Below are 21,834 nucleotides of genomic sequence, written 5' to 3' on the forward strand. Positions count from 1 at the left end.
ATCAGCATGGATGTACGTCCTCTGAGCGATTGGCTGAACAAGAAGTAGAACCGAGTGGACTTGTAGGCTCTAACATTTGACATTGTTTTATTTTTGAATGCAGGATTTTTTTGTACATAATTCTACATTTGTAAGTTGCACTTTCATGATAAAGAGATTGAACTAAAGTACTTATATGAGGTGACTTGAAAAATACTATTTCTTTTGTTTATCATTTTTACAGTGCAAATATTTGTAATAAAAGTAAAGTGAGCACTGTACACTTTGTATTCCGTGTTGTAATTGAAATCAATATATTTGAAAATGTAGAAAACATCCAAAGATACTTAAATAAATGGTATTCTCTTATTGTTTAACAGCGCGATTAATCGTGATTAATTTTTTAAATCGCTTGACAGCCCTAGTAATAATGCTATCTCTTTATCATGAAAGTTGAACTTACAAATATAGAATTACATACAAAAAATAACTTCATTCAAAAATAAAATACTGTAAATCTTCAGAGGCTACAAGTCCACTCAGTCCTACTACTTGTTCAGCCAATCGCTCAAACAAGTTTGTTTACATTTGCAGAATATAATGCTGCCTTCTTGTTTACAGTGTCACCTGAAAGTGAGAATAGGCATTTTCATGGCAATATTTTAGCCCACATCGCAAGATATTTATGTGCCAGATGTGCTAAAGAGTCGTATGTGACGTCATGCTTCAACCATCATTCCAAAGGACATGTGTCCATGCTGATGACAGGTTCTGGTTGATAACGATCCAGAGCAGTGTGGACTGATGCATGTTCACTTTCATCATCTGAGTCAGATGCCACCAGCAGAAGGTTTCAGAGTAACAGCTGTGTTAGTCTGTATTCGCAAAAAGAAAAGGAGTACTTGTGGCATCTTAGAGACTAACCAATTTATTTGAGCATAAGCTTTCGAGAGCTACAGCTCACTTTATCGGATACATACTGTGGAAAGTGTAGAAGATCTTTTTATACACACAAAGCATGAAAAAATACCTCCCCCCACCCCACTCCCCTGCTCGTAATAGCTTATCTAAAGTGATCGCACTCCTTACAATGTGTATGATAATCAAGGTGGGCCATTTCCAGCACAAATCCAGGGTTTAACAAGAATGTCTGGGGGGTGGGGGAGTAGGAAAAAACAAGGGAAAATAGGTTACCTTGCATAATCACTTAGCCACTCCCAGTCTCTATTCAAGCCTAAGTTAATTGTATCCAATTTGCAAATGAATTCCAATTCAGCAGTCTCTCGCTGGAGTCTGGATTTGAAGTTTTTTTTTGTTGTAATATCGCAACTTTCATGTCTGTAATCGCGTGACCAGAGAGATTGAAGTGTTCTCCGACTGGTTTATGAATGTTATAATTCTTGACATCTGATTTGTGTCCATTTATTCTTTTACGTAGAGACTGTCCAGTTTGACCAATGTACATGGCAGAGGGGCATTGCTGGCACATGATGGCATATATCACATTGGTGGATGTGCAGGTGAACGAGCCTCTGATAGTGTGGCTGATGTTATTAGGCTCTGTGATGGTGTCCCCTGAATAGATATGTGGACAGAGTTGGCAACGGGCTTTGTTGCAAGGATAGGTTCCTGGGTTAGTGGTTCTGTTGTGTGGTGTGTGGTTGCTGGTGAGTATTTGCTTCAGGTTGGGGGGCTGTCTGTAGGCAAGGACTGGCCTGTCTCCCAAGATTTGTGAGAGTGTTGGGTCATCCTTCAGGATAGGTTGTAGATCCTTAATAATGCGTTGGAGGGGTTTTAGTTGGGGGCTGAAGGTGATGGCTAGTGGCGTTCTGTTATTTTCTTTGTTAGGCCTACCCTGTAGTAGGTGACTTCTGGGAACTCTTCTGGCTCTATCAATCTGTTTCTTCACTTCCGCAGGTGGGTATTGTAGTTGTAAGAATGCTTGATAGAGATCTTGTAGGTATTTGTCTCTGTCTGAGGGGTTGGAGCAAATGTGGTTGTATCGCAGAGCTTGGCTGTAGACAATGGATCGTGTGGTTTGGTCAGGGTGAAAGCTGGAGGCATGTAGGTAGGAATAGCGGTCAGTAGGTATCCGGTATAGGGTGGTGTTCATGTGACCATTGTTTATTAGCACTGTAGTGTCCAGGAAGTGGATCTCTTCTGTGGACTGGACCAGGTATTTTTTCATGCTTTGTGTGTATAAAAAGATCTTCTACACTTTCCACAGTATGCATCCGATGAAGTGAGCTGTAGCTCACGAAAGCTTATGCTCAGATAAATTGGTTAGTCTCTAAGGTGCCACAAGTACTCCTTTTCTTTCAGCAGAAGGTTGATTTTCTTTTTTGGTGGTTCGGATTCTGTAGTTTCCGCATCAGAGTGTTGCGCTCTTAAGACTTCTGGAAGCATGCTCCACACCTCATCCCTCTCAGATTTTGGAAGGCACTTCAGATTCTTAAACCTTCCGTCAAATGCTATAGCTATCTTTAGAAATTTCACATTGGTATCTTCTTTACATTTTGTCAAATTTGCAGTGAAAGTGTTCTTAAAATGAACAACATGTGCTGGGTCAATGAGCTGTAGCTCACGAAAGCTTATGCTCAAATAAATTTGTTAGTCTCTAAGGTGCCACAAGTACTCCTTTTCTTTTTGCGAATACAGACTAACACGGCTGTTACTCTGAAACCTGTCTATCCTATGTAACCATAAGGCTTTTAAGTTTTATAAACAACCTCCCCTCACCACTCCTTAAAAATAAATAACACTATGACTGGATTATGTATTTTTAATATGGAAACATATTTCAGTTCTTCTTTTATACGTATTTTATTCTTTTTTGGGGGGGGGGTTGTTTCCGCTTGTTCTTTCATTCAAGAATCTCAGAAAGCGTTTTCCACATGTTATTTATGCCTACCCTGCCCGAGGTTTGTAGATGAGTAAATTAAAGTTCTTTGAAATGACTTACCCATTGTCATGAAGTGAGTCTGAGGCAAAGCTAGGAACCCAGCCAACTACAAGTCACCTGCTCTAAATCCTAGGTACCATGCCACTTTCCCAACACTCATTAGGATCTAAAGTTAGTTCTATTCTGATCTCGAGGTGATTACTGTGTTTAACAATGTAATATTGAGAAACTCACACATTCATTATTTTTTGTGTTAGGTAATGACCATTTTCCTTAACCTAAAATAAGACTTTCTTATTCCTTAAGTGTCGTTCTGTTGCCGGTGTCTTCTTACTACACATGGCAAATATTTTACCCTAAAAAATAAAACAAACACTTCTTTTTTAATAGTGCTAACTTGATTTGAATTTAATGCTTCTATGGAGTCCAATTATGTACTTATGCATACTTTCTCTGGATAGTAGGAAGTCCTGGATAGTTGCAGTTCAGCAAAGGACTTCAATATATGCTTAACTATATTCACTGGCTTTAGTCCATCCGTATTCAACATACGCATCAGTATGTAAAGTTAATGGAAGCTAAGTGTGTAATCAAGTGATTGCTGAATAGGGATGGACTTCAGCACATGCTGAAGTAACTAAGCTGATGCATAAGTGCTTTGCTGAAAAAGGGCTAAAAATAATATACATATTTAAATCTATCTTTGTAGGCAGCTTTTTTTCTGCAGCCCCTGCCAAAAGGTTCTTATTGTCCCTTTATTTTTACATACATGTGTTGACTGCATGTTCATAAATGCACTTTATTATTTTCATGTGCTCATCATCTCTGTCTGTATTTATTCTGTGCTAATGGTTTTGGTGATCAACAAAGTTGTTGTTTAGCTTTTGTGCTTCATAATACTGATTTCCCAGCACCAAGCCAAGTCATTTATCATACTATATTACATTTTAAAGTGAAAAATAGTAGAAATTTATCATTTTCAGAACACGTGTGAATAAATGTTTCTCATTAAGTAAAACGTCCTTTGTTCCTTGATTTATTGATCTTGTCTCTGCTGACTCCAAATAGTTAGATGCTGTGAATTAGAAGTCAAAGTTTGCACTTATGCTTTCTCTCCTTATTTAACTTTTTTAATTAATTTGCATTGAACTTGTATCAGATTTTGTTGCTTAGGTATTATGTGAGATGTTAAACTGCTTTTTAGTTTTTATGAGATAGGCTATGCTTTTATAGCTTCAGATTTTCAGTTGGCAATTCGCAATATAAAATATTGGTCTAGTTTTTCTGGGTTCCAAAAATATGCCATCAAAGTGTTCCTGGGGAATTTGAATGCAGTTGGGAAATGCGTCTTCTTATTAAAGCTACTAATGTGACCTATACATTGAAACACAGTACTTTTTTATTTACTAAGAGATGATGTTCCCCACTTACTTATCAGTTACCTTTAGTTGTTGATGAGAGATTTGTTGACACAAAATTGCTCAAGATAGTTATGTCCCAGGCAGATTGTGAAGAGCTACAAGAGGATCTCTCAAAACTGGGTGACTGGTCGATAAAATGGCAGATGAATTTAATGTTGATAAATGGAAAGTAATGCACATTGCTAAATAAGGAAGTGTTATTTACTCCTTCTCATAACACAAGAACTAGAGGTCACCAAATGAAATGAATAGACAGCGGGTTTAAAATAAACAAAAGGAAGTATTTTTTTCACACAATGCACAGTCAACCTGTGGAACTCCTTGCCAGCAGATATTGTGAAGGCCAAGACTATAACAGGGTTCAAAAAAGAACTAGATAAGTTCATGGAGGATAAGTTCATCAATGGCTATTAGTCAGGATGGGCAGGGATGGTGTCCCTAGTCTCTGTTTGCCAGAAGCTGGGAATGGGCAACAGGGTATGGGTCACTTGATGATTACCTGTTTTGTTCATTCCCTCTGGGGCACCTGGCATTGGCCTCTGTCAGAAGACAGGGTACTGGGCTAGATGGACCTTTGGTCTGACCCAATATAGCCATTCTTATGTTCTTATGAGAGAACAATGCTACCCAAGTGATCAATTGGAAAAATACCATACAGACTTTTTCCTCAGTTATGTTTCAAATAGACTTAAATTTGGGAAATGATCTTTCCTGTATGATGTCTTAGATACCAAGGTGATTGCTGCCTTAGGAATACTTAAGATAGTGATGCAAGGTAAGTGAGAGATCTTTTATTGGACCAAATTCTCTCTCATCAACAGTTGGTCTAATAAAAGATATGACCTCACCCACCTTGTCTCTCTAGTATCCTGGGACCGACAGGACTACAACAACACTGTGTAAAATGGTGATAACGTTTCCACCAGATTTAATTTGAGGGTGCAAATAGTAAGCTCACATTTTAGATGGCTATCTACTCTTACTCTCTTTCATATGTATGTGCTAACACATCCTGTACATTACACTGAAAAAGCTAATTAAAATTCACCAATTTACATCTACTATTCTTCTTTCACAAACTTGATTCCATATTAATCTTAGAAATGTAGTGCTGGAAGCTTCCTCAAGAGGTCATCTAATCCAGCCCCTCCTGCCTGGGAGGCAGGACTAAATATATCTGGACTGTCCCTGAAAGGTGTTTGTCTAACCCAGGGTTTTTCAAACTTTGTCATAGTGAGCCTCCATAAGTTAAGAAAAAAATTATGCCTCCCCTTAGTTTATTAGGACAACACAAAGAACTGAAAATCCTATATTTTGCAAGAATGAGTAACAAAGTAAAAGGGTTTTGATCAGTGTAGTTATAAGAGTGTGAAGGTCAAAAGTACTAATTTTGTTTCATGAAGCACCTTTCATGTTATCTCACAGTTCTGCTCATCAAGGGTACAGATTGTAGTAGCTAAAATAAAACTGGTGAGCGTGACTGAAAAAGTGACACAGGGCTTAATGAATGGCATCAGCCCATAAAAAAGCAAGAGACGAGTACATTAGTGTGAGAGTAACTGGACCAACTAACTGAAACAGGGAACAGACCCTATTATAGAATTGATTGACTTACAGGAAGAGCGCCCAACACAGGAACACATAGGCAACACGTCTGGAGCCCAAAGGCCTTGGGAAACAGAGCACTCAGCAGGAGCTCTTAACTTTTGCCTTCCTGTCTTGCTAGATACTGTCGTGGCCCTATCACTATACTATCTGATACACTAAAAAGGGCAATGTGACTGGCAGGTCAGGTGGTTGCCAGTGGACCTCTTGTGCTGGCGGGGAGGACTAGACCCCATGACAGGTGCTCCCATTGAATGGCACAACAGGACAGTGGTGTCTCCCAGTGCGCCCAGCCCTGCTGGACCACATGCTGTTCTAACTGCATCCCTATGTTGCATCCTTGATGGGATGATTGCTCTGATGTGCTTGTACGCTGTCCTGTCAATAAAGATATTGCAGCTGTAACTTATGTCACAGTAGATGTCCGAAAGGATTGTTAATGGCATCTGTGGCTTCTTTCCTCCTTGTATCTCATTTCATTGGCTCAGCTTTTCCGTGTGACCATGCTGTGTTCAGGGCAGCGAGTCACATGGGCTTCATCGTCTCTGCTCCTAGCAGAGTAGCCAGTTTCCACTCAAAGAAGGAAAATAGGTTGGTTTGGCATGATTTGTTCTTGACAAATCTGTGTTGCTTATTGCTTATCACACTGTTATCCTCTAGGTGCATACAAATAGTTTGTTTAATAATTTGTCCACGTATCACAGTTAATCTCATTTACCTCTGGGAGCTGGCCCTTTTAGCCTTTATCTGCACTGGCCACTGGGAGACAAGTGATTGACTTGACTGAACCCCTCCATACCCCTTCGTATCTGGTGGTGTTGTGTGTTTGAATTTAGTAACAATAATAACAATGTGAGAAGTCAAAGTAACAAGCTCAAATGGAATTATGTAATCAAAGATTATCAGTCAAAGGTTTATACAGCACTATACAGAATACATAAAGAAAGTATACCTCACAACTTTTTGTGAAGAGTAAAAAGCTGACCCCATTTCCTTCATCTGTAACTGGCGGAATGCTAGCAGTGTTCATTCTCGCTCTGACTCCCAAAACCTCTTTCCTTCTATAGGGTGTGAGACCCCATAATATTTCCCTTTTGGAGGGAAAAATTACTTTCCCACAATGTATACTGTTTTTGATATCTCAGTTTACCTCATTACTTAAGGAATTTCTTTTGTGGTATCTCAGTTTACCTTATAAACCAGTGGTCCTCAAACTTTTGTACTGATGACCCCTTTCAGATAGGAAGCCTCTGAGTGCGACCCCCTTTATAAATTAAAAACATTTTTAAATATATTTAACACCATTATAAATGCTGAAGATGAAGCGGGGTTTGGGGTAGAGGCTGACAGCTCGTGACCCCCCAGGTGGTAATCTTGCAACCCCCTGAGGGGTCCCTACCCTCAGTTTGAGAACCCCTGTGATAAACTATAAAGTAATTTTTAATGCAGTCATTATTACTGACAGCTGTGGCAACAGGCAGTTTTTAATGAGCTAAAACAACTTTCAGTGAGTCATTATTTCATTCATTTCAGAAAATATGTGCAATAACTACTATGTATCAATTGCAGAACATAAGTGGATCATAGGCATCTATTGTTAATTACCCACTGTTGTTTGTTATAACATATTTCTGTAGGGTCCCTTCATTAGTTTTGAGGAATATCTTCCTGATGATCTGGACTTTCACAGACTGAGAGACTCTGAGAATAAAGGTACAGCCCAATATTTAGGCCATGTGTACACTACTGGCTAAATCAACACTGCTGTCATTGATGCAGCTGTGTTGATTTAGCCAGTCTGGTGAAGATAAGTTGATGGGAGTGCGCTTTCCTGTCGACGTCTGTACTCCATCTGCCCAAGAGGCAGAAGTGGACACCGCTGTGAGTCAACCTAAGTTACATAGAGTTCAGTTACAAAATTTACATAAATGAAGTTGCCTTAGAGCGTTAGTGTAGTTGAGCCCGTAGTTACCTCCATTCCTGTGCACTGATCAGACACTAAATTCAGTTTAAGGACAGAACTTTTCAGCTTCCTAGGTACAGGGGATTAAATTTATAGATAACCAAAGTCTCTTTTATGTTGTATAATTTACAAAATCATAAAAGGTTAATACTTACCAAAAGGAACCTTTTGCGGCCACTGCTCAGCTGGTGCCCTCCTTTCGTTCCCTGCTTGGAAGGTTAGGACAAGGTGCCATTCCAGCTGCTCTTGCAATGTGGCCTGGAGATAGATGTACTGTTGAAAATGAAAAGTCTACAATTCTGGAAGTGAAACATCAAGGGATAATAATTGAAACTCCAGTCTACTAACTAGTCAGGCCTTCCACTGTGTAGTATCTTACCTTGGCTAACTATAAAGTTTCACCAAATTTATACTTTTGCATCCTATTAAAATGTTGCTGAATCAATCTGAATATGTTAAACAACCTTGATTGATAGTAAGTTTGCTGGATGGGACTTCTGGTCTTTGTAAAACGTGACAATTCAAAATTCTAATTGTTTTGAGCTCCATTGTATTTACACAATTGCCCAGTATTTCACTGCAACAAACTGTGACACAGCCTCATTTGCAAATAAAGATTTGGGGTGAAAAATCTGAATTATAAGTTTTAAAAAATAAAAGAGAGGGAATAAACTGATGTTTATTTTCCATCAGCATCATTTCAGCCTCTTCTTTACAGTGTTTTGGCTGAACAATGGAAAAGTTCAGTAGTTTTTGAGTAATTTTTGATTTTGTCCTCGAGTGGCTCCAGTTCTTTAATTATTTCAAACTAGGTTTTCACTGAAACGGACAATGGAATTCATTAGCAGCTTTCACATTTTCTACAGTTAGAATGAGAAATAACCACCTAGAGAATTCAACACTGTGAAGACTGAAAAATGTGATGAGCTAACTAGTTATATATATTGAATCATAGAATATCAGGGTTGGAAGGGACCTCAGGAGGTCATCTAGTCCAACCCCCTGCTCAAAGCAGGACCAATCCCCAATTAAATCATCCCAGCCAGGGCTTTGTCAAGCCTGACCTTAAAAACTTCTAAGGAAGGAGATTCTACCACCTCCCTAGGTAACGCATTCCAGTGATTCACCACCCTCCTAGTGAAAAAGTTTTTCCTAATATCCAACCTAAACCTCCCCCACTGCAACTTGAGACCATTACTCCTTGTCCTGTCCTCTTCTACCACTGAGAATAGTCTAGAACCATCCTCTCTGGAACCACCTCTCAGGTAGTTGAAAGCAGCTATCAAATCCCCCCTCATTCTTCTCTTCTGCAGACTAAACAATCCCAGTTCCCTCATCCTCTCCTCATAAGTCATGTGTTCCAGACCCCTAATCATTTTTGTTGCCCTTCGCTGGCCTCTCTCCAATTTATCCACATCCTTCTTGTAGTGTGGGGCCCAAAACTGGACACAGTACTCCAGATGAGGCCTCACCAATGTCGAATAGAGGGGAACGATCACGTCCCTGGATCTGCTCGCTATGCCCCTACTTATACATCCCAAAATGCCATTGGCCTTCTTGGCAACAAGGGCACACTGCTGACTCATATCCAGCTTCTCATCCACTGTCACCCCTAGGTCCTTTTCCGCAGAGCTGCTGCCTAGCCATTCGGTCCCGAGTCTGTAGCTGTGCATTGGGTTCTTCCGTCCTAAGTGCAGGACCCTGCACTTATCCTTATTGAACCTCATCAGATTTCTTTTGGCCCAGTCCTCCAATTTGTCTAGGTCCTTCTGTATCCTATCCCTGCCCTCCAGCGTATCTACCACTCCTCCCAGTTTAGTATCATCCACAAATTTGCTGACAGTGCAATCCACACCATCCTCCAGATCATTTATGAAGATATTGAACAAAACCGGCCCCAGGACCAACCCCTGGGGCACTCCACTTGATACCGGCTGCCAACTAGACATGGAGCCATTGGTCACTACCCGTTGAGCCCGACAATCTAGCCAACTTTCTACCCACCTTATAGTGCATTCATCCAGCCCATACTTCTTTAACTTGCTGACAAGAATACTGTGGGAGACCGTGTTAAAAGCTTTGCTAAAGTCAAGAAACAATACATCCACTGCTTTCCCTTCATCCACAGAACCAGTAATCTCATCATAGAAGGCGATTAGATTAGTCAGGCATGACCTTCCCTTGGTGAATCCATGCTGACTGTTCCTGATCACTTTCCTCTCATGTAAGTGCTTCAGGATTGATTCTTTGAGGACCTGCTCCATGATTTTTCCGGGGACTGAGCTGAGGCTGACTGGCCTGTAGTTCCCAGGATCCTCCTTCTTCCCTTTTTTAAACATTGGCACTACATTAGCCTTTTTCCAGTCATCTGGGACTTCCCCCGTTCGCCACGAGTTTTCAAAGATAATGGCCAATGGCTCTGCAATCACAGCTGCCAATTCCTTTAGCACTCTTGGATGCAACGCGTCCCGCCCCATGGACTTGTGCACGTCCAGCTTTTCTAAATAGTCCCTAACCACCTCTATCTCCACAGAGGGCTGGCCATCTACTCCCCATGTTGTGATGCCCAGCGCATCAGTCTGGGAGCGGACCTTGTTCGTGAAGACAGAGGCAAAAAAAGCATTGAGTACATTAGCTTTTTCCACATCCTCTGTCACTAGGTTGCCTCCCTCATTCATTATGGGGCCCACACTTTCCTTGGCCGCCTTTTTGTTGCCAACATACCTGAAGAAACCCTTCTTGTTACTCTTGACATCTCTTGCTAGCTGCAGCTCCAGATGCGATTTGGCCCTCCTGATTTCATTCTTACATGCCCGAGCAATATTTTTATACTCTTCCCTGGTCATATGTCCAACCTTCCACTTCTTGTAAGCTTCTTTTTTATGTTTAAGATCCGCTAGGATTTCGGTGTTAAGCCAAGCTGGTCGCCTGCCATGTTTACTATTCTTTCGACACATTGGGATGGTTTGTCCCTGTAACCTCAACAGGGATTCCTTGAAATACAGCCAGCTCTCCTGGACTCCTTTCCCCTTCATGTTAGTCCCCCAGGGGATCCTACCCATCCGTTCCCTGATAGACCCAGGCCAGTTGGGTACAGCAGAATAGCAGAAGGCAGATATACTGTCCACTGGATTAACAGTTTTCTGTTCCCTGACTGACCAGAGCAGAGGCTGCTCCAGGCTAATGAGAACACCTGACTCCAATTAATCTGCAAAGAGTCAGGTGAGGCCATTAAGCTAATGTGACCCCCTGACTCTAATTAAGGCCCCTCTGATAATACAAAAGGGCTCACTCCAGTCAGGCAGAGAGGAGCCAGAGGAGAGGAAGTGTGGTTGAAGGGCTGGTTAATGAAGACACCCTCAAGTCATTGGTAAGGGAGCCCTAAGGTAAGGGAGAAGCAGGAGAGCTGTGGGGAAGTGGCCCAGGGAAATGTAGCAACTCTGGCTGCCAACAGCTGCTACCATTAGGGTCCCTGTGCAGGAATCCAGAGTAGAGAGCGGGCCTGGGTTCCCCCCAACTCACCACTACAGAAACACCTCCCTCCTGGGAGGGGAAAACATGCCCCTGTCAGGAGAGGAGGCTAAACTGTTTTGGCATGAGGCTGTAGGAGCAACAGAGACTGGGAGTTCTCTCCCCAACCTCCATTGCTGGCTTATGATGAAAAGGGCTCAGTAGACTGTATCCCTGGCCCTAGAGAGAGAAGGGCTACATGGAGGGTTGCAATGAGCCTCTGAAGCTAGCATAAATTGCCTGGAAGCGGGGGACAAGGTCAGAGCTCTGCCACAATATATATCTATAGGACCCTACCAAATTCACAGGGCATTTTGGTCAATTTCACGGTCACAGGATTTTAAAAATAGTAAATTTCATGATTTCAGCTATTTAATTCTGAAATTTCACCGTGTTGTAATTGTAGAGATCCTGACCCCAAAAGGAGTTGTGGAGTGCTCACGAGGTTATTTTAGGAGGAGTTGTGGTACTGCCACCCTTACTTCTGCGCTGCTGCTGGCAGCGATGCTGCCTTCAGAGCTGGGCAGCTGGAGAGCAGTGGTGGCTGGCCTGGAGCCCAGCTCTGAAGGCAGAGCTGCTGCCAGCAGCAGCGGAGAAGTAAGGACAGCGTGGTAGGGTATTGCCACCCTTACTTCTGCGCTGCTGCCTGCAAAGCAGGGCCCTCAATCAGCAGCCACCGCTCTCTGGCCATCCAGCTCTGAAGGCAGCAGTGCAGAAGTAAGGGTGGCCTGGTATGGTAAGGGTAGCAATGCTGCGACCCTCCTAAAATAACTTTGTGGCTCCCCTGCAGCTTCCTTTTGGGTCAGGACCCCCAAATTGAGAGAGGCTGGTCTCCCCCGTGAAATCTGTATAGTATAGGGTAAAAGCACACAAGACCAGATTTCACAGGGGAAGACCAGATTTCACCGTCTGTGATGCGTTTTTCATGGTCGTGAATTTGGGAGGGCCCTCTTTATATAGAACCACGTTAGATGTCCCACCCGTCTTCCAGAAATTTCTATTAACCAATCCCAGTCCCACTTCACCATTCAGAACTCCACCCGCTCTTATCTTTTCAAGGACCAGTGACAGTCAATTTTACTTACTAGCCACTCCTTCAATCACCAGTGACTCATGTGACAGTCTGTACACCTATGTTCACCCCTTTTAAGAGATTATGCTAAATTTTGTATAAAGTATAGTATATACAGTATCAATTAAAAACTCATGAATTGCTGATCATTGTTGTCCTGGTAAAATATGTGTGGCAACATTGTATGTAAAGAGATAAGATTCCACTGTACAATATTACCAGGACATGTTCTGGAGGGCAGTGATAAGTTCCGCAGAGATGAAAGGCTAGCCCGTGCCTCAGCCAGGTGTCAACAAGATCAAATTCACCATCACCTGATTAAGTGGCCACTCTTTGCAGTAGAAAGGATGTGGGCAAAAGATCTACATTTTGGCAAAGAATTAGCTTAATGGTCCTGGCCATGCAGTTTTTCTGTCTCCTGAACATCAGCTGGAGATGATTCTTGCACAAGAGGAAGGGCTATAAGGGGAAAGGACATATGTCCCAAATCATCTCACCATTGCTCTCTACCCATGGCAGCATCAACCCCTGAAGAACAAAGAAGCAGCATTGGACTGGGAAAGGGAGGGAGATCCTGAATGAAAGAGGTTCAGGTAGTAAGACTGTTGGAAAATGTGGTGAGAGAGACCTTTTGCTTTGTATTTACATAGCTTGTTAAGTGAGGTGTTAGTTGTGTTTTACCTTTTATTTCCTTGTAACCAATTCTGGCTTATGTCTCATTACTTGTTGTCATTTAAAATCTTTTTGTAGTTAATTAATTTTTGTTGTTTTATCTAAACCAGTTTGTTTGGATTGAAGTGTTTGGGAAATTCCATTTGGGAGAACAAGATTTATGCATATCATTTTCCATTAATGAAATGATGGACTTTATGAAATGAAATGATGAGCTTTATTGTGCAGGAGGGTTCTGGGTAGTACAAGACTCACATTTCTGGGAGAATGTCTGGGACTGGGAGTTTGCTGATGTTACCCTGCAGTGTAATTCAATAGCACTCATACAATATAGCTGGGAGTGATTTACATGCTGGAGGCTGTGTGAGAGTAGACCAGGAGTGGTTGGTCTCACAGCAAAACAGTGTAAAAGGCACCCCAAGTTGGGGAATTGAGGGAACCACAGCTGTCCATCAGTCCAGATTGACCCTTGGTAATGTCAAAGCTCCATCCATTCCCCTCCGTCCTTAGGGTTCTGAACAGTTATATAACAATTTTTTCTCTCATTAGTCATAGTAGACATAACAAGAATCTTAGGGCTGGTCTACATTTAAAAAGCTGCACCAGTGCCACTGTAGCACTTTAGTGAAGACACCACTATGCCAGCGTGGGGAGAGCTGCTTCTGTCAGTGTAGTTTAATTTACCTCTGCAAGAGGTGGTAGCTATGGTGACGGGAGAAGCTCTCCTGCCAACATAACGCTGTCTACACTGGAGGTTATGTCGATATAACTACATCGCTCAGGGATGTGGACATTCCTCACCCCTGAGCGATGTAGTTATACCTATATAAGGTTGTAGTGTAGACCTAGTGTTTTCATTACTTCCCTTCTACTTTCTCAAACAGTTGAGGTTTTCATTTACAGATTGAAATTGAAGCCTAATGTTTCTACTATGAACATTATTCATATTATGTTCATGTAAATACTTCATTTAAAAATAAAAATAACTAAAGCTTCGACAAACAGTGCACTTCTGGAGCCCTAATTATTAGACACAGAGACAATTTGGAGGGGGTTCAGAGAGAAGAGCAACAAAAATAGTTTACAGCCTGCAGGGACTGATTTTTCAGTGAAGATCAAAAGTGAAATTTGGAAGCTCCATTTCTTAAGACTTCTAAGAACTCAACTGAACAAAATTCTAGTAAACCTACAATAATGAACAATGCTGCAAAAGATGTTCTAGATAAATGGTTCCCAGTTTGGTCTCTGAATCAGTTGTTCATGAAGTGCGTGCTAGTGGTTTGTAGAAAATTGGGTGGGTTTATAACATGCTGTTGGCTTTCCTCCTTGTTTCCAGCTGATTCTGCTGTCTGTCTTCATTTTCTCTGAAACAGCACTAATCTTAGTAGTTTGGGTCTTAAAAGGACTTTGTCAACAAACTCGTGTATATTAAAACTGTTTTAAATGAGCATTCAAAGAATTGACAAAAAAATCCATTGTTTAATGGAGGCAGTCTGCTAATAAAGGTGGTGCTGGATTGTACTTGGTACTTTTGAGGATATTTAGGAGTGATTCCACTAGGTTGGTGACAGACATTTGCAGATCATAAGTATCATTAAATTCTGCTCTTGTTCAACTATGCATACTCTTTTTAAATTTCAACAAGGTTTAGTCATAGTTAGTTTTAGAGGAAAAATTAAGATACTATAATTGGAATAGATGAGGGTAAATATAACTTTAAAGATTCAATCATATATGTAATTCAGATACTTCATTATGTGTTACTAAAGCTACAGTATTAATTAATTTTTCCTTTCCAAACAGCACCCGACAATGCCATCTACTCCTTGATGTCTTCAATTCAACTGAACACGAGCTGACCGTTAGTGCTAAAAACAACGAAGACCTAGTTCTGCATGCGGGGGAATGTCAACGGTAAGTGCTTTTGGCATTAAAGAGATACTGCTATAGCTTTATTCTCTCAACTTTTGTGAACTATTCATTTTTTTTAAGATCGTTGTACAGTTCAGAGACTGTAATCTATTTTTGTTTCTCTGAAGATACATCTTTGAGTGCTAAGAATTTCTCGGTGTAATTTATTTTGTCTGCAGTTTTCATCCAGTAAAATTAATTGCAGAGTACAAGGTGATTGTTACTTGTGGAGCGAAAGAGTGGGTTCAACATTGTACAAATGACATGGACTGTTGGATTGACTGGCTATGTTTTCCTAAAACTTTCATAATATAGTGGCTCTTGATGCACTTTCAACACAGCATATTTTGATGTTGAAACCTCCATTTTTATTTATTGAAATAGATTGAATTCACGGATATATAATCTTTGCACAGAATAGACCTTTCTTGATTCAGTTTACTTCTACCATAACAACCATTCTGGGAAAAGGAGAAATGGACAAAAGAAAATGGAAACAGAGAAAGAGAAAACAAGAGCAATTACAGTAGGGTAGCTCTGCAGTCTGTTCCCTTCATTCATCTCTGTCATAAATATAAAGGGAAGGGTAAACCCCTGTAAAATCCCTCCTGGCCAGAGGAAAAATCCTCTCACCTGTAAAGGGTTAAGAAGCTAAAGGTAACCTCGCTGGCACCTGACCAAAATGACCAATGAGGAGACAAGATACTTTCAAAAGCTGGGAGGAGGGAGAAAAACAAAGGGTCTGTGTCTGTCTATATGCTGCTTTTGCCGGGGATAGACCAGGAATGGAGTCTTAGAACTTTTAGTAAGTAATCTAGCTAGGTATGTGTTAGATTATGATTTCTTTAAATGGCTGAGAAAAGAATTGTCCTGAATAGAATGACTATTTCTGTCTGTGTGTCCTTTTTGTAACTTAAGGTTTTGCCTAGAGGGATTCTCTATGTTTTGAATCTAATTACCCTGTAAGGTATCTACCATCCTGATTTTACAGAGGTGATTCCTTTACTTCTATTTACTTCTATTTCTATTAAAAGTCTTCTTGTAAGGAAACTGAATGCTTTTTCATTGTTCTGAGATCCAAGGGTTTGGGTCTGTGGTCACCTATGCAAATTGGTGAGGATTTTTACCAAACGTTTCCCAGGAAGTGGGGTGTAAGGGTTGGGAGGATTTTGGGGGGAAAGATGTGTCCAAACTACATTTCCCAGTAAACCCAGTTAGAGTTTGGTGGTGGCAGTGGTTATTCCAAGGACAAAGGATAAAATTAATTTGTACCTTGGGGAAGTTTTAGCCTAAGCTGGTAAAAGTAAGCTTAGGAGGTTTTCATGCAGGTCCTCACATCTGTACCCTAGAGTTTAGAGTGAGGGAGGAACCTTGACAATCTCTTTGGGCACTTATCTAGGCAGGAGGTCTTAGAGGTATTCCCATCCGCTTTCCTAACCTGTCCACTTAACAGTTGTTAGACTATTTGTTCCCAAGGGCAGGTACCATCCTTCTTTAAAATCTGGAAAGTGCATGGCACATAATGGACACAGTCCTAAACAATTAATAAATGGTGTTGAGACCATTACCCTATCAATCAAATCCTTCCTAAGACCCCACTTCTTCTGTGATGCTTATAAGAAGTGAATTTATTTTATCATTTGGGGAAAATCAATGTTGTGATGCCGAAATATTAACAAGAGGCTTCCTCAAAAGTTTATGCCTCACATACAACTAAACATTATATTCTCTGAGTAAAATATCCAGCCTTCCAAACTGTCCCTCTACCAAAATAGCCATCAATTACATATTTGTTCCCCCCCTTCCTCCTCCCAGGTTGTGGAGAGAGGTGAGTTGGTGTGTGTCAAGGTTCCTTCCCCACTCTGAACTCTAGGGTACAGATGTGGCGACCTGCATGAAAACCTCCTAAGCTGACTTTTACCAGCTTAGGTTAAAACTTCACCAAGGTACAAATTATTTTACCCTTTGCCCTTGGATTTCCACTGCCACCACCAAACTTTATCTGGGTTCCTGAAAAAACAGAGTTTGGACACGTCTTTCCCCCTCCCAACCCTTGCACCCCACTTCCTGGGGAAGGTTTGGTGAAAATCCTCACCAATTTGCATAGGTGACCATAGACCCAAACCCTTGGATCTTAGAACAATGAAAAAGCATTCAGTTTCCTTACAAGAAGACTTTTAATAGAAGTAAAAAAAAAGAATCACCTCTGTAAAATCAGGATGGTGAATACCTTACAGGGTAATTAGATTCAAAACATAGAGAATCCCTCTAGGCAAAACGTTAAGTTACAAAAAAGACACACAGACAGGAATATTCATTCTATTCAGCACAGCTATTTTCTCAGCCATTTAAGGAAATCATAATCTAACACAACCCTAGCTAGATTACTTACTTGACTCCATTCCTGTTCTGTCTCCGGCAAAAGCATCACACAGACAGACCCAGACCCTTTGTTTTTCTCCCTCCTCCCAGCTTTTGAAAGTATCTTGTCTCCTCATTGGTCATTTTGGTCAGGTGCCAGCGAGGTTACCTTTAGCTTCTTAACCCTTTACAGGTGAGAGGATTTTTCCTCTGGCCAGGAGTGATTTTACAGGGGTTTACCCTTCCCTTTATATTTATGACAGTGTGAGTTGGAGAAATGAGTCTTGTGACAAAGTTCCTCCTCTGCCTTGGGGGTCCTGCGCTTATTGGCAGTTTTGCTCGCCTCAGAGGTTCCTGGCAGCCCTCATTTGGCCATTTTCATGGCTCAAATTTGCTGTTCACTCAGTTAGCCTCATCACTGTCCAGCATGGGGAAAAGGAAGAAGAACAATCCCCATAGTCTCTGCTGATCCACCTAGTGGATTGGGGGAACAGGCCAGAGATCTTCTCCTCTGATGGAACCAACCGTCCAGGTCAACTCCTTCGGTATCAAGTAGGGAGTTGGGGGGGTGAAGGATGGGGGGAACCTGGGCCCGCCCTCTACTCCGCATTCCAGCCCAGGGCCCTGTGGATTGCAGCTGTCTACAGTGGCTCCTGTAACAGCTGCGTGACAGCTACAACTCCCTGGGCTGCTTTCCCATGGTCTCCTCCCAACACCTTCTTTATTCTCACCACAGGACCTCCCTCCTTATGTCTGGTAATGCTTGTACTTCTCAGTCTTCCAGTAGTACGCCTTCTCACTCTCAGCTTTTTGCTCCCAGCTCCTCGCACACACACCACAAACTGAAGTGAGCTCCTTTTAAAACCCAGGTGCCCTGATTAGCCTGCCTATCTTAATTGATTCTGGCAGCTTCTTGATTGGCTTCAGGTGTTCTAATCAGCCTGTCTGCTTTAATTGTTTCTAGAAAGTTCCTGATTGTTCTGGAATCTTCCCTGTTACCTTACCCAGGAAAAAGGGACCTACTTAACCTGGGGCTAATATATCTGCCTTCTGTTATTCTCCTGTAGCCATCTGGCCTGACCCTGTCACAGTCTACACCGAGTATTTCGGGAATTTAGGCAGAAAAAGGTTTCCTCGGTTGATGGTAGCGGAATCTGGCTCTTTCTGAAAGGTGGTTCTTCGCCATCTTCTCCATACTCTGAAACAAAAATTGAAGATGAGAATCAGGTTGATAACTGACAAGTGTCAACATCAAGTGATTTTTTTTTTAAGTTAAGATATGCACTTCCTTAAGAGTTCTCAGTATTCTGCCCTACTTAAAGGTGGGATTGACAGTCTGCCTCCAAAGGACCCAGTACTTCCCTTTAAGCTTTCATCAGCCAAGAAGACCTAATGTCCAAACAGGGTGTGGAATAGAATTTTCTGATCACATCCAGAACCTCAGTGAACACCACAGTTCTAAATCCAGATAACTTTTGGCGTTCAACTTCTCAATATCCTGTTTTACTGTCATTGATGTGGGCAACTTAGTCTTAATTCAAGTAATTTTCTCTGCAAAATAACCACAAATTTGCTCTCAGCGAGGGGTAGTCAAAATCAGCTCCTGTGAGAAGGCAAATTTCATTAAACAGTTTCTCTACCATATGGAATGGTGGCTCTTCTCAAGAGGTTGCAGATGCTTTGCCTCTCACACAACTATACCTCAAGACCTTAGGAAACGTTTGTCCGAATAAATCATCTTTGGCCCAGGATTTCTGCCATTAGCTCTTTAGCTGTCCTGCACCTCACAAATCATTTTTAAACCAAGATTACTTGTGAGGATGAAACTGTCAAAGGGGAAACACTCCAATACCATTGATAGTGGCAGATTATCAGAATAAGTTCCTCACTCCTCTAGGAGAATAGTAATACATTTTCAAACTATTGGAGCCTATGATTTTCCATGAGAGGAGTACATTATCCAGCCCTTTAATTCTAACGCAAACACTAGATCCAAAGCTGAATCTGCAGCTACCTGGGACAGCCCTGTAACCCTCATGTTGGCCACAAAATCCTGAACTGAATATGAAGATTCATCTTCTTACGTCAGTGTTGAAATTATTGGGTGTTGTCAGTCTGAGTGACTCCAGAGCCACAGCATTCAGGAAATCCATTGTCTCAAATTGAAGCTGCACTTTTGCCATTTGTTCGTTATAGAATTCACCTCTTCCATGATCCCTGCATTAAATAAGACAATAATATGCAGTCTTGTCTTCCTTATGTTTAATTAAAAAGATAAAAAAAAAAACTTAAACACTCACCAAGATATGCCATGCCTAACCATAGTAAATGTGTGATTGTGCTGCTGTGTCCCTTGTCCTTCGTTTTCACATCCCTTCCATATTGTTTCTGAACCTCAGTCGTATTTTAAAAAATCCTGTAAGCTCTTTGGAGTAAGGACTAAATCTTTCTACATCTTTTGTGAGGAGCCAGCACAGATTTGGGTGGCATAAAATAATAAATTGTAGTAATAGAATCATAGAACTGGAAGGAACTTTGAGAGGTCATCTAGTCCAATCCCCTGCACTCATGGCAGGACTAAGTATTATCCAGACCATCCCTGACAGGTGTTTGTCTAACCTGTTCTTAGAAATGTCCAGAGATGGAGATTCTACAACCTCCCTACGCAATTTATTCCAGTGCTTAACCACCCTGACAGTTAAGGAGTTTTTCCTAAACCGCCCTTGCTGCAATTTAAGCTCAGTGCTTCTTGTCCTGTCCTCAGAGGTTAAGAACAACATTTTTCCCTCTCCTCCTTCTAACAATCTGTTATGTACTTGAAAACTGTTATCATGGCCCCTCTGTCTTCTCTTCTCCAGACTAAACAAACTCAATTTTTTCAGTTTTCCCTGATAGGTCATGTTTTCTAGACCTTTACTCCTTTTTGTTGCTCTTCTCTGTACTTTTGCCAATTTGTCCACATCTTTCCTGAAATATGGTGCCCAGAACTGGTCACAGTACTCCAGCTGAGGTCTAATCAGCATGGAGTAGAGTGGAAGAATTACTTCTTGTGTCTTGCTTACAACACTCCTGCTAATACATCCCAAAATGATGTCTTCCTCGGCCTTCCCCCCCCCCCCCTTTTTGTTTTTTTGTTGCAACAGTGTTACTTTGTTGACTCCTATTTGGCTTGTGATCCACTATGACCTCCAGATCCCTTTGCGCAGTACTCCTTCTTAGGCAGTCATTTCCCATTTTGTATATGTGCAACTGATTGTTCCTTCTTAAGTGGAGTACTTTGCATTTGTCCTTATTGAATTTCATCCTATTTACTTCAGACCATTTCTGAATGGTCCAGATAATTTTTAATTTTAATTATACCCTCCAAAGCACTTGCAACCTCTGCCAACTTGGTCTCGTCCACAAACTTTACAAGTGTATGCTCTATGCTATTATCTAAATCATTGATGAAGATATTGAAGAGAACTGGACCCAGAACTGATCCTTGTGCCCCCCCCCCACCACCCTTGGTATGCCCTTCCTTCTTGACTGTGAATACTATAATACTATAAACACCTTTTAAAAATAGGTCTATAGCACAGTGACCCTTTATTGGGTCGATAAATTTGAATAAGTGGCTCCTTTTATTTTTTTATTTAAGTTTAATAACTTTAATTTAAATAGTCTGAAATGCCAATGTCATAACAGATGTGAACATTTCCAAGTACTTTAGTCCTCCAGTAGGGTCATTTATCAAGGAAAAACTTCACAGCTTGTTCCATGTTTAAATTTTCATATTATATGCTCCTATCACAATAATGTGATTTTAGTCCCATCATAAAATATTTGAATGTTTCAGAGTAGCAGCCGTGTTAGTCTGTATTCGCAAAAAGAAAAAGAGTACTTGTGGCACCTTAGAGACTAACCAATTTATTTGAGCAAAAGCTTTCGTGAGCTACAAAGCTTATGCTCAAATAAATTGGTTAGTCTCTAAGGTGCCACAGGTACTCCTTTTCTTTTTATTTGAATGTTGTAATCTGGGTTATAAATTGCACATTACTATGCGTATTTTGTATTAATTCATCTTCTGTTTCACAGGATAAGTACTTTTAATTGTAAGCATTACTGCATAGCTCCTACTTTGTTTCCATAGTTCTAAAGATAGTATAATTGAACATATAGGCAAACTTAAATTGCGTTTAAGAAGGCCCTGAGAAAATTACCAAATCGGTTCAGTGAGAAGACTGATTTTACTACCCAGAGGACAGTATGAAAAATGCAGAAATTAGCCTTTTTCAATCTTCCTGGCTGTCCAGGGACAGGGTGCACTGGGCTTCCCAACAGAGCCTTGGCACTGGATTCTCACTTGTCCCTTTTTTTCTGTCTTATGGACTACCCTTTATTAATATCTGATTAGGTGTTTGACATATTCACCTCTAGTCAATTTTTAATTCCTTGT

At 41.1% G+C, this 21,834-nt stretch overlaps 1 protein-coding gene across 3 annotated transcripts in view; it reads left to right on the forward strand.

The window, feature by feature from the left end:
• Positions 1-21,834, forward strand: part of TRAPPC9 (trafficking protein particle complex subunit 9) — an 811,376-nt gene that overhangs the window by 301,815 nt on the left and 487,727 nt on the right. For all 3 annotated transcript variants that reach the window (XM_075124917.1, XM_048841736.2, XM_048841734.2), the window contains exon 19: positions 14,928-15,038. In XM_075124917.1, the coding sequence (XP_074981018.1) occupies positions 14,928-15,038 (111 nt within the window). The remainder of the gene's footprint in view (positions 1-14,927; positions 15,039-21,834) is intronic.

Source organism: Caretta caretta, chromosome 2 (assembly GCF_965140235.1).
Source record: "Caretta caretta isolate rCarCar2 chromosome 2, rCarCar1.hap1, whole genome shotgun sequence".
Lineage (NCBI taxonomy): Eukaryota > Metazoa > Chordata > Testudines > Cheloniidae > Caretta > Caretta caretta.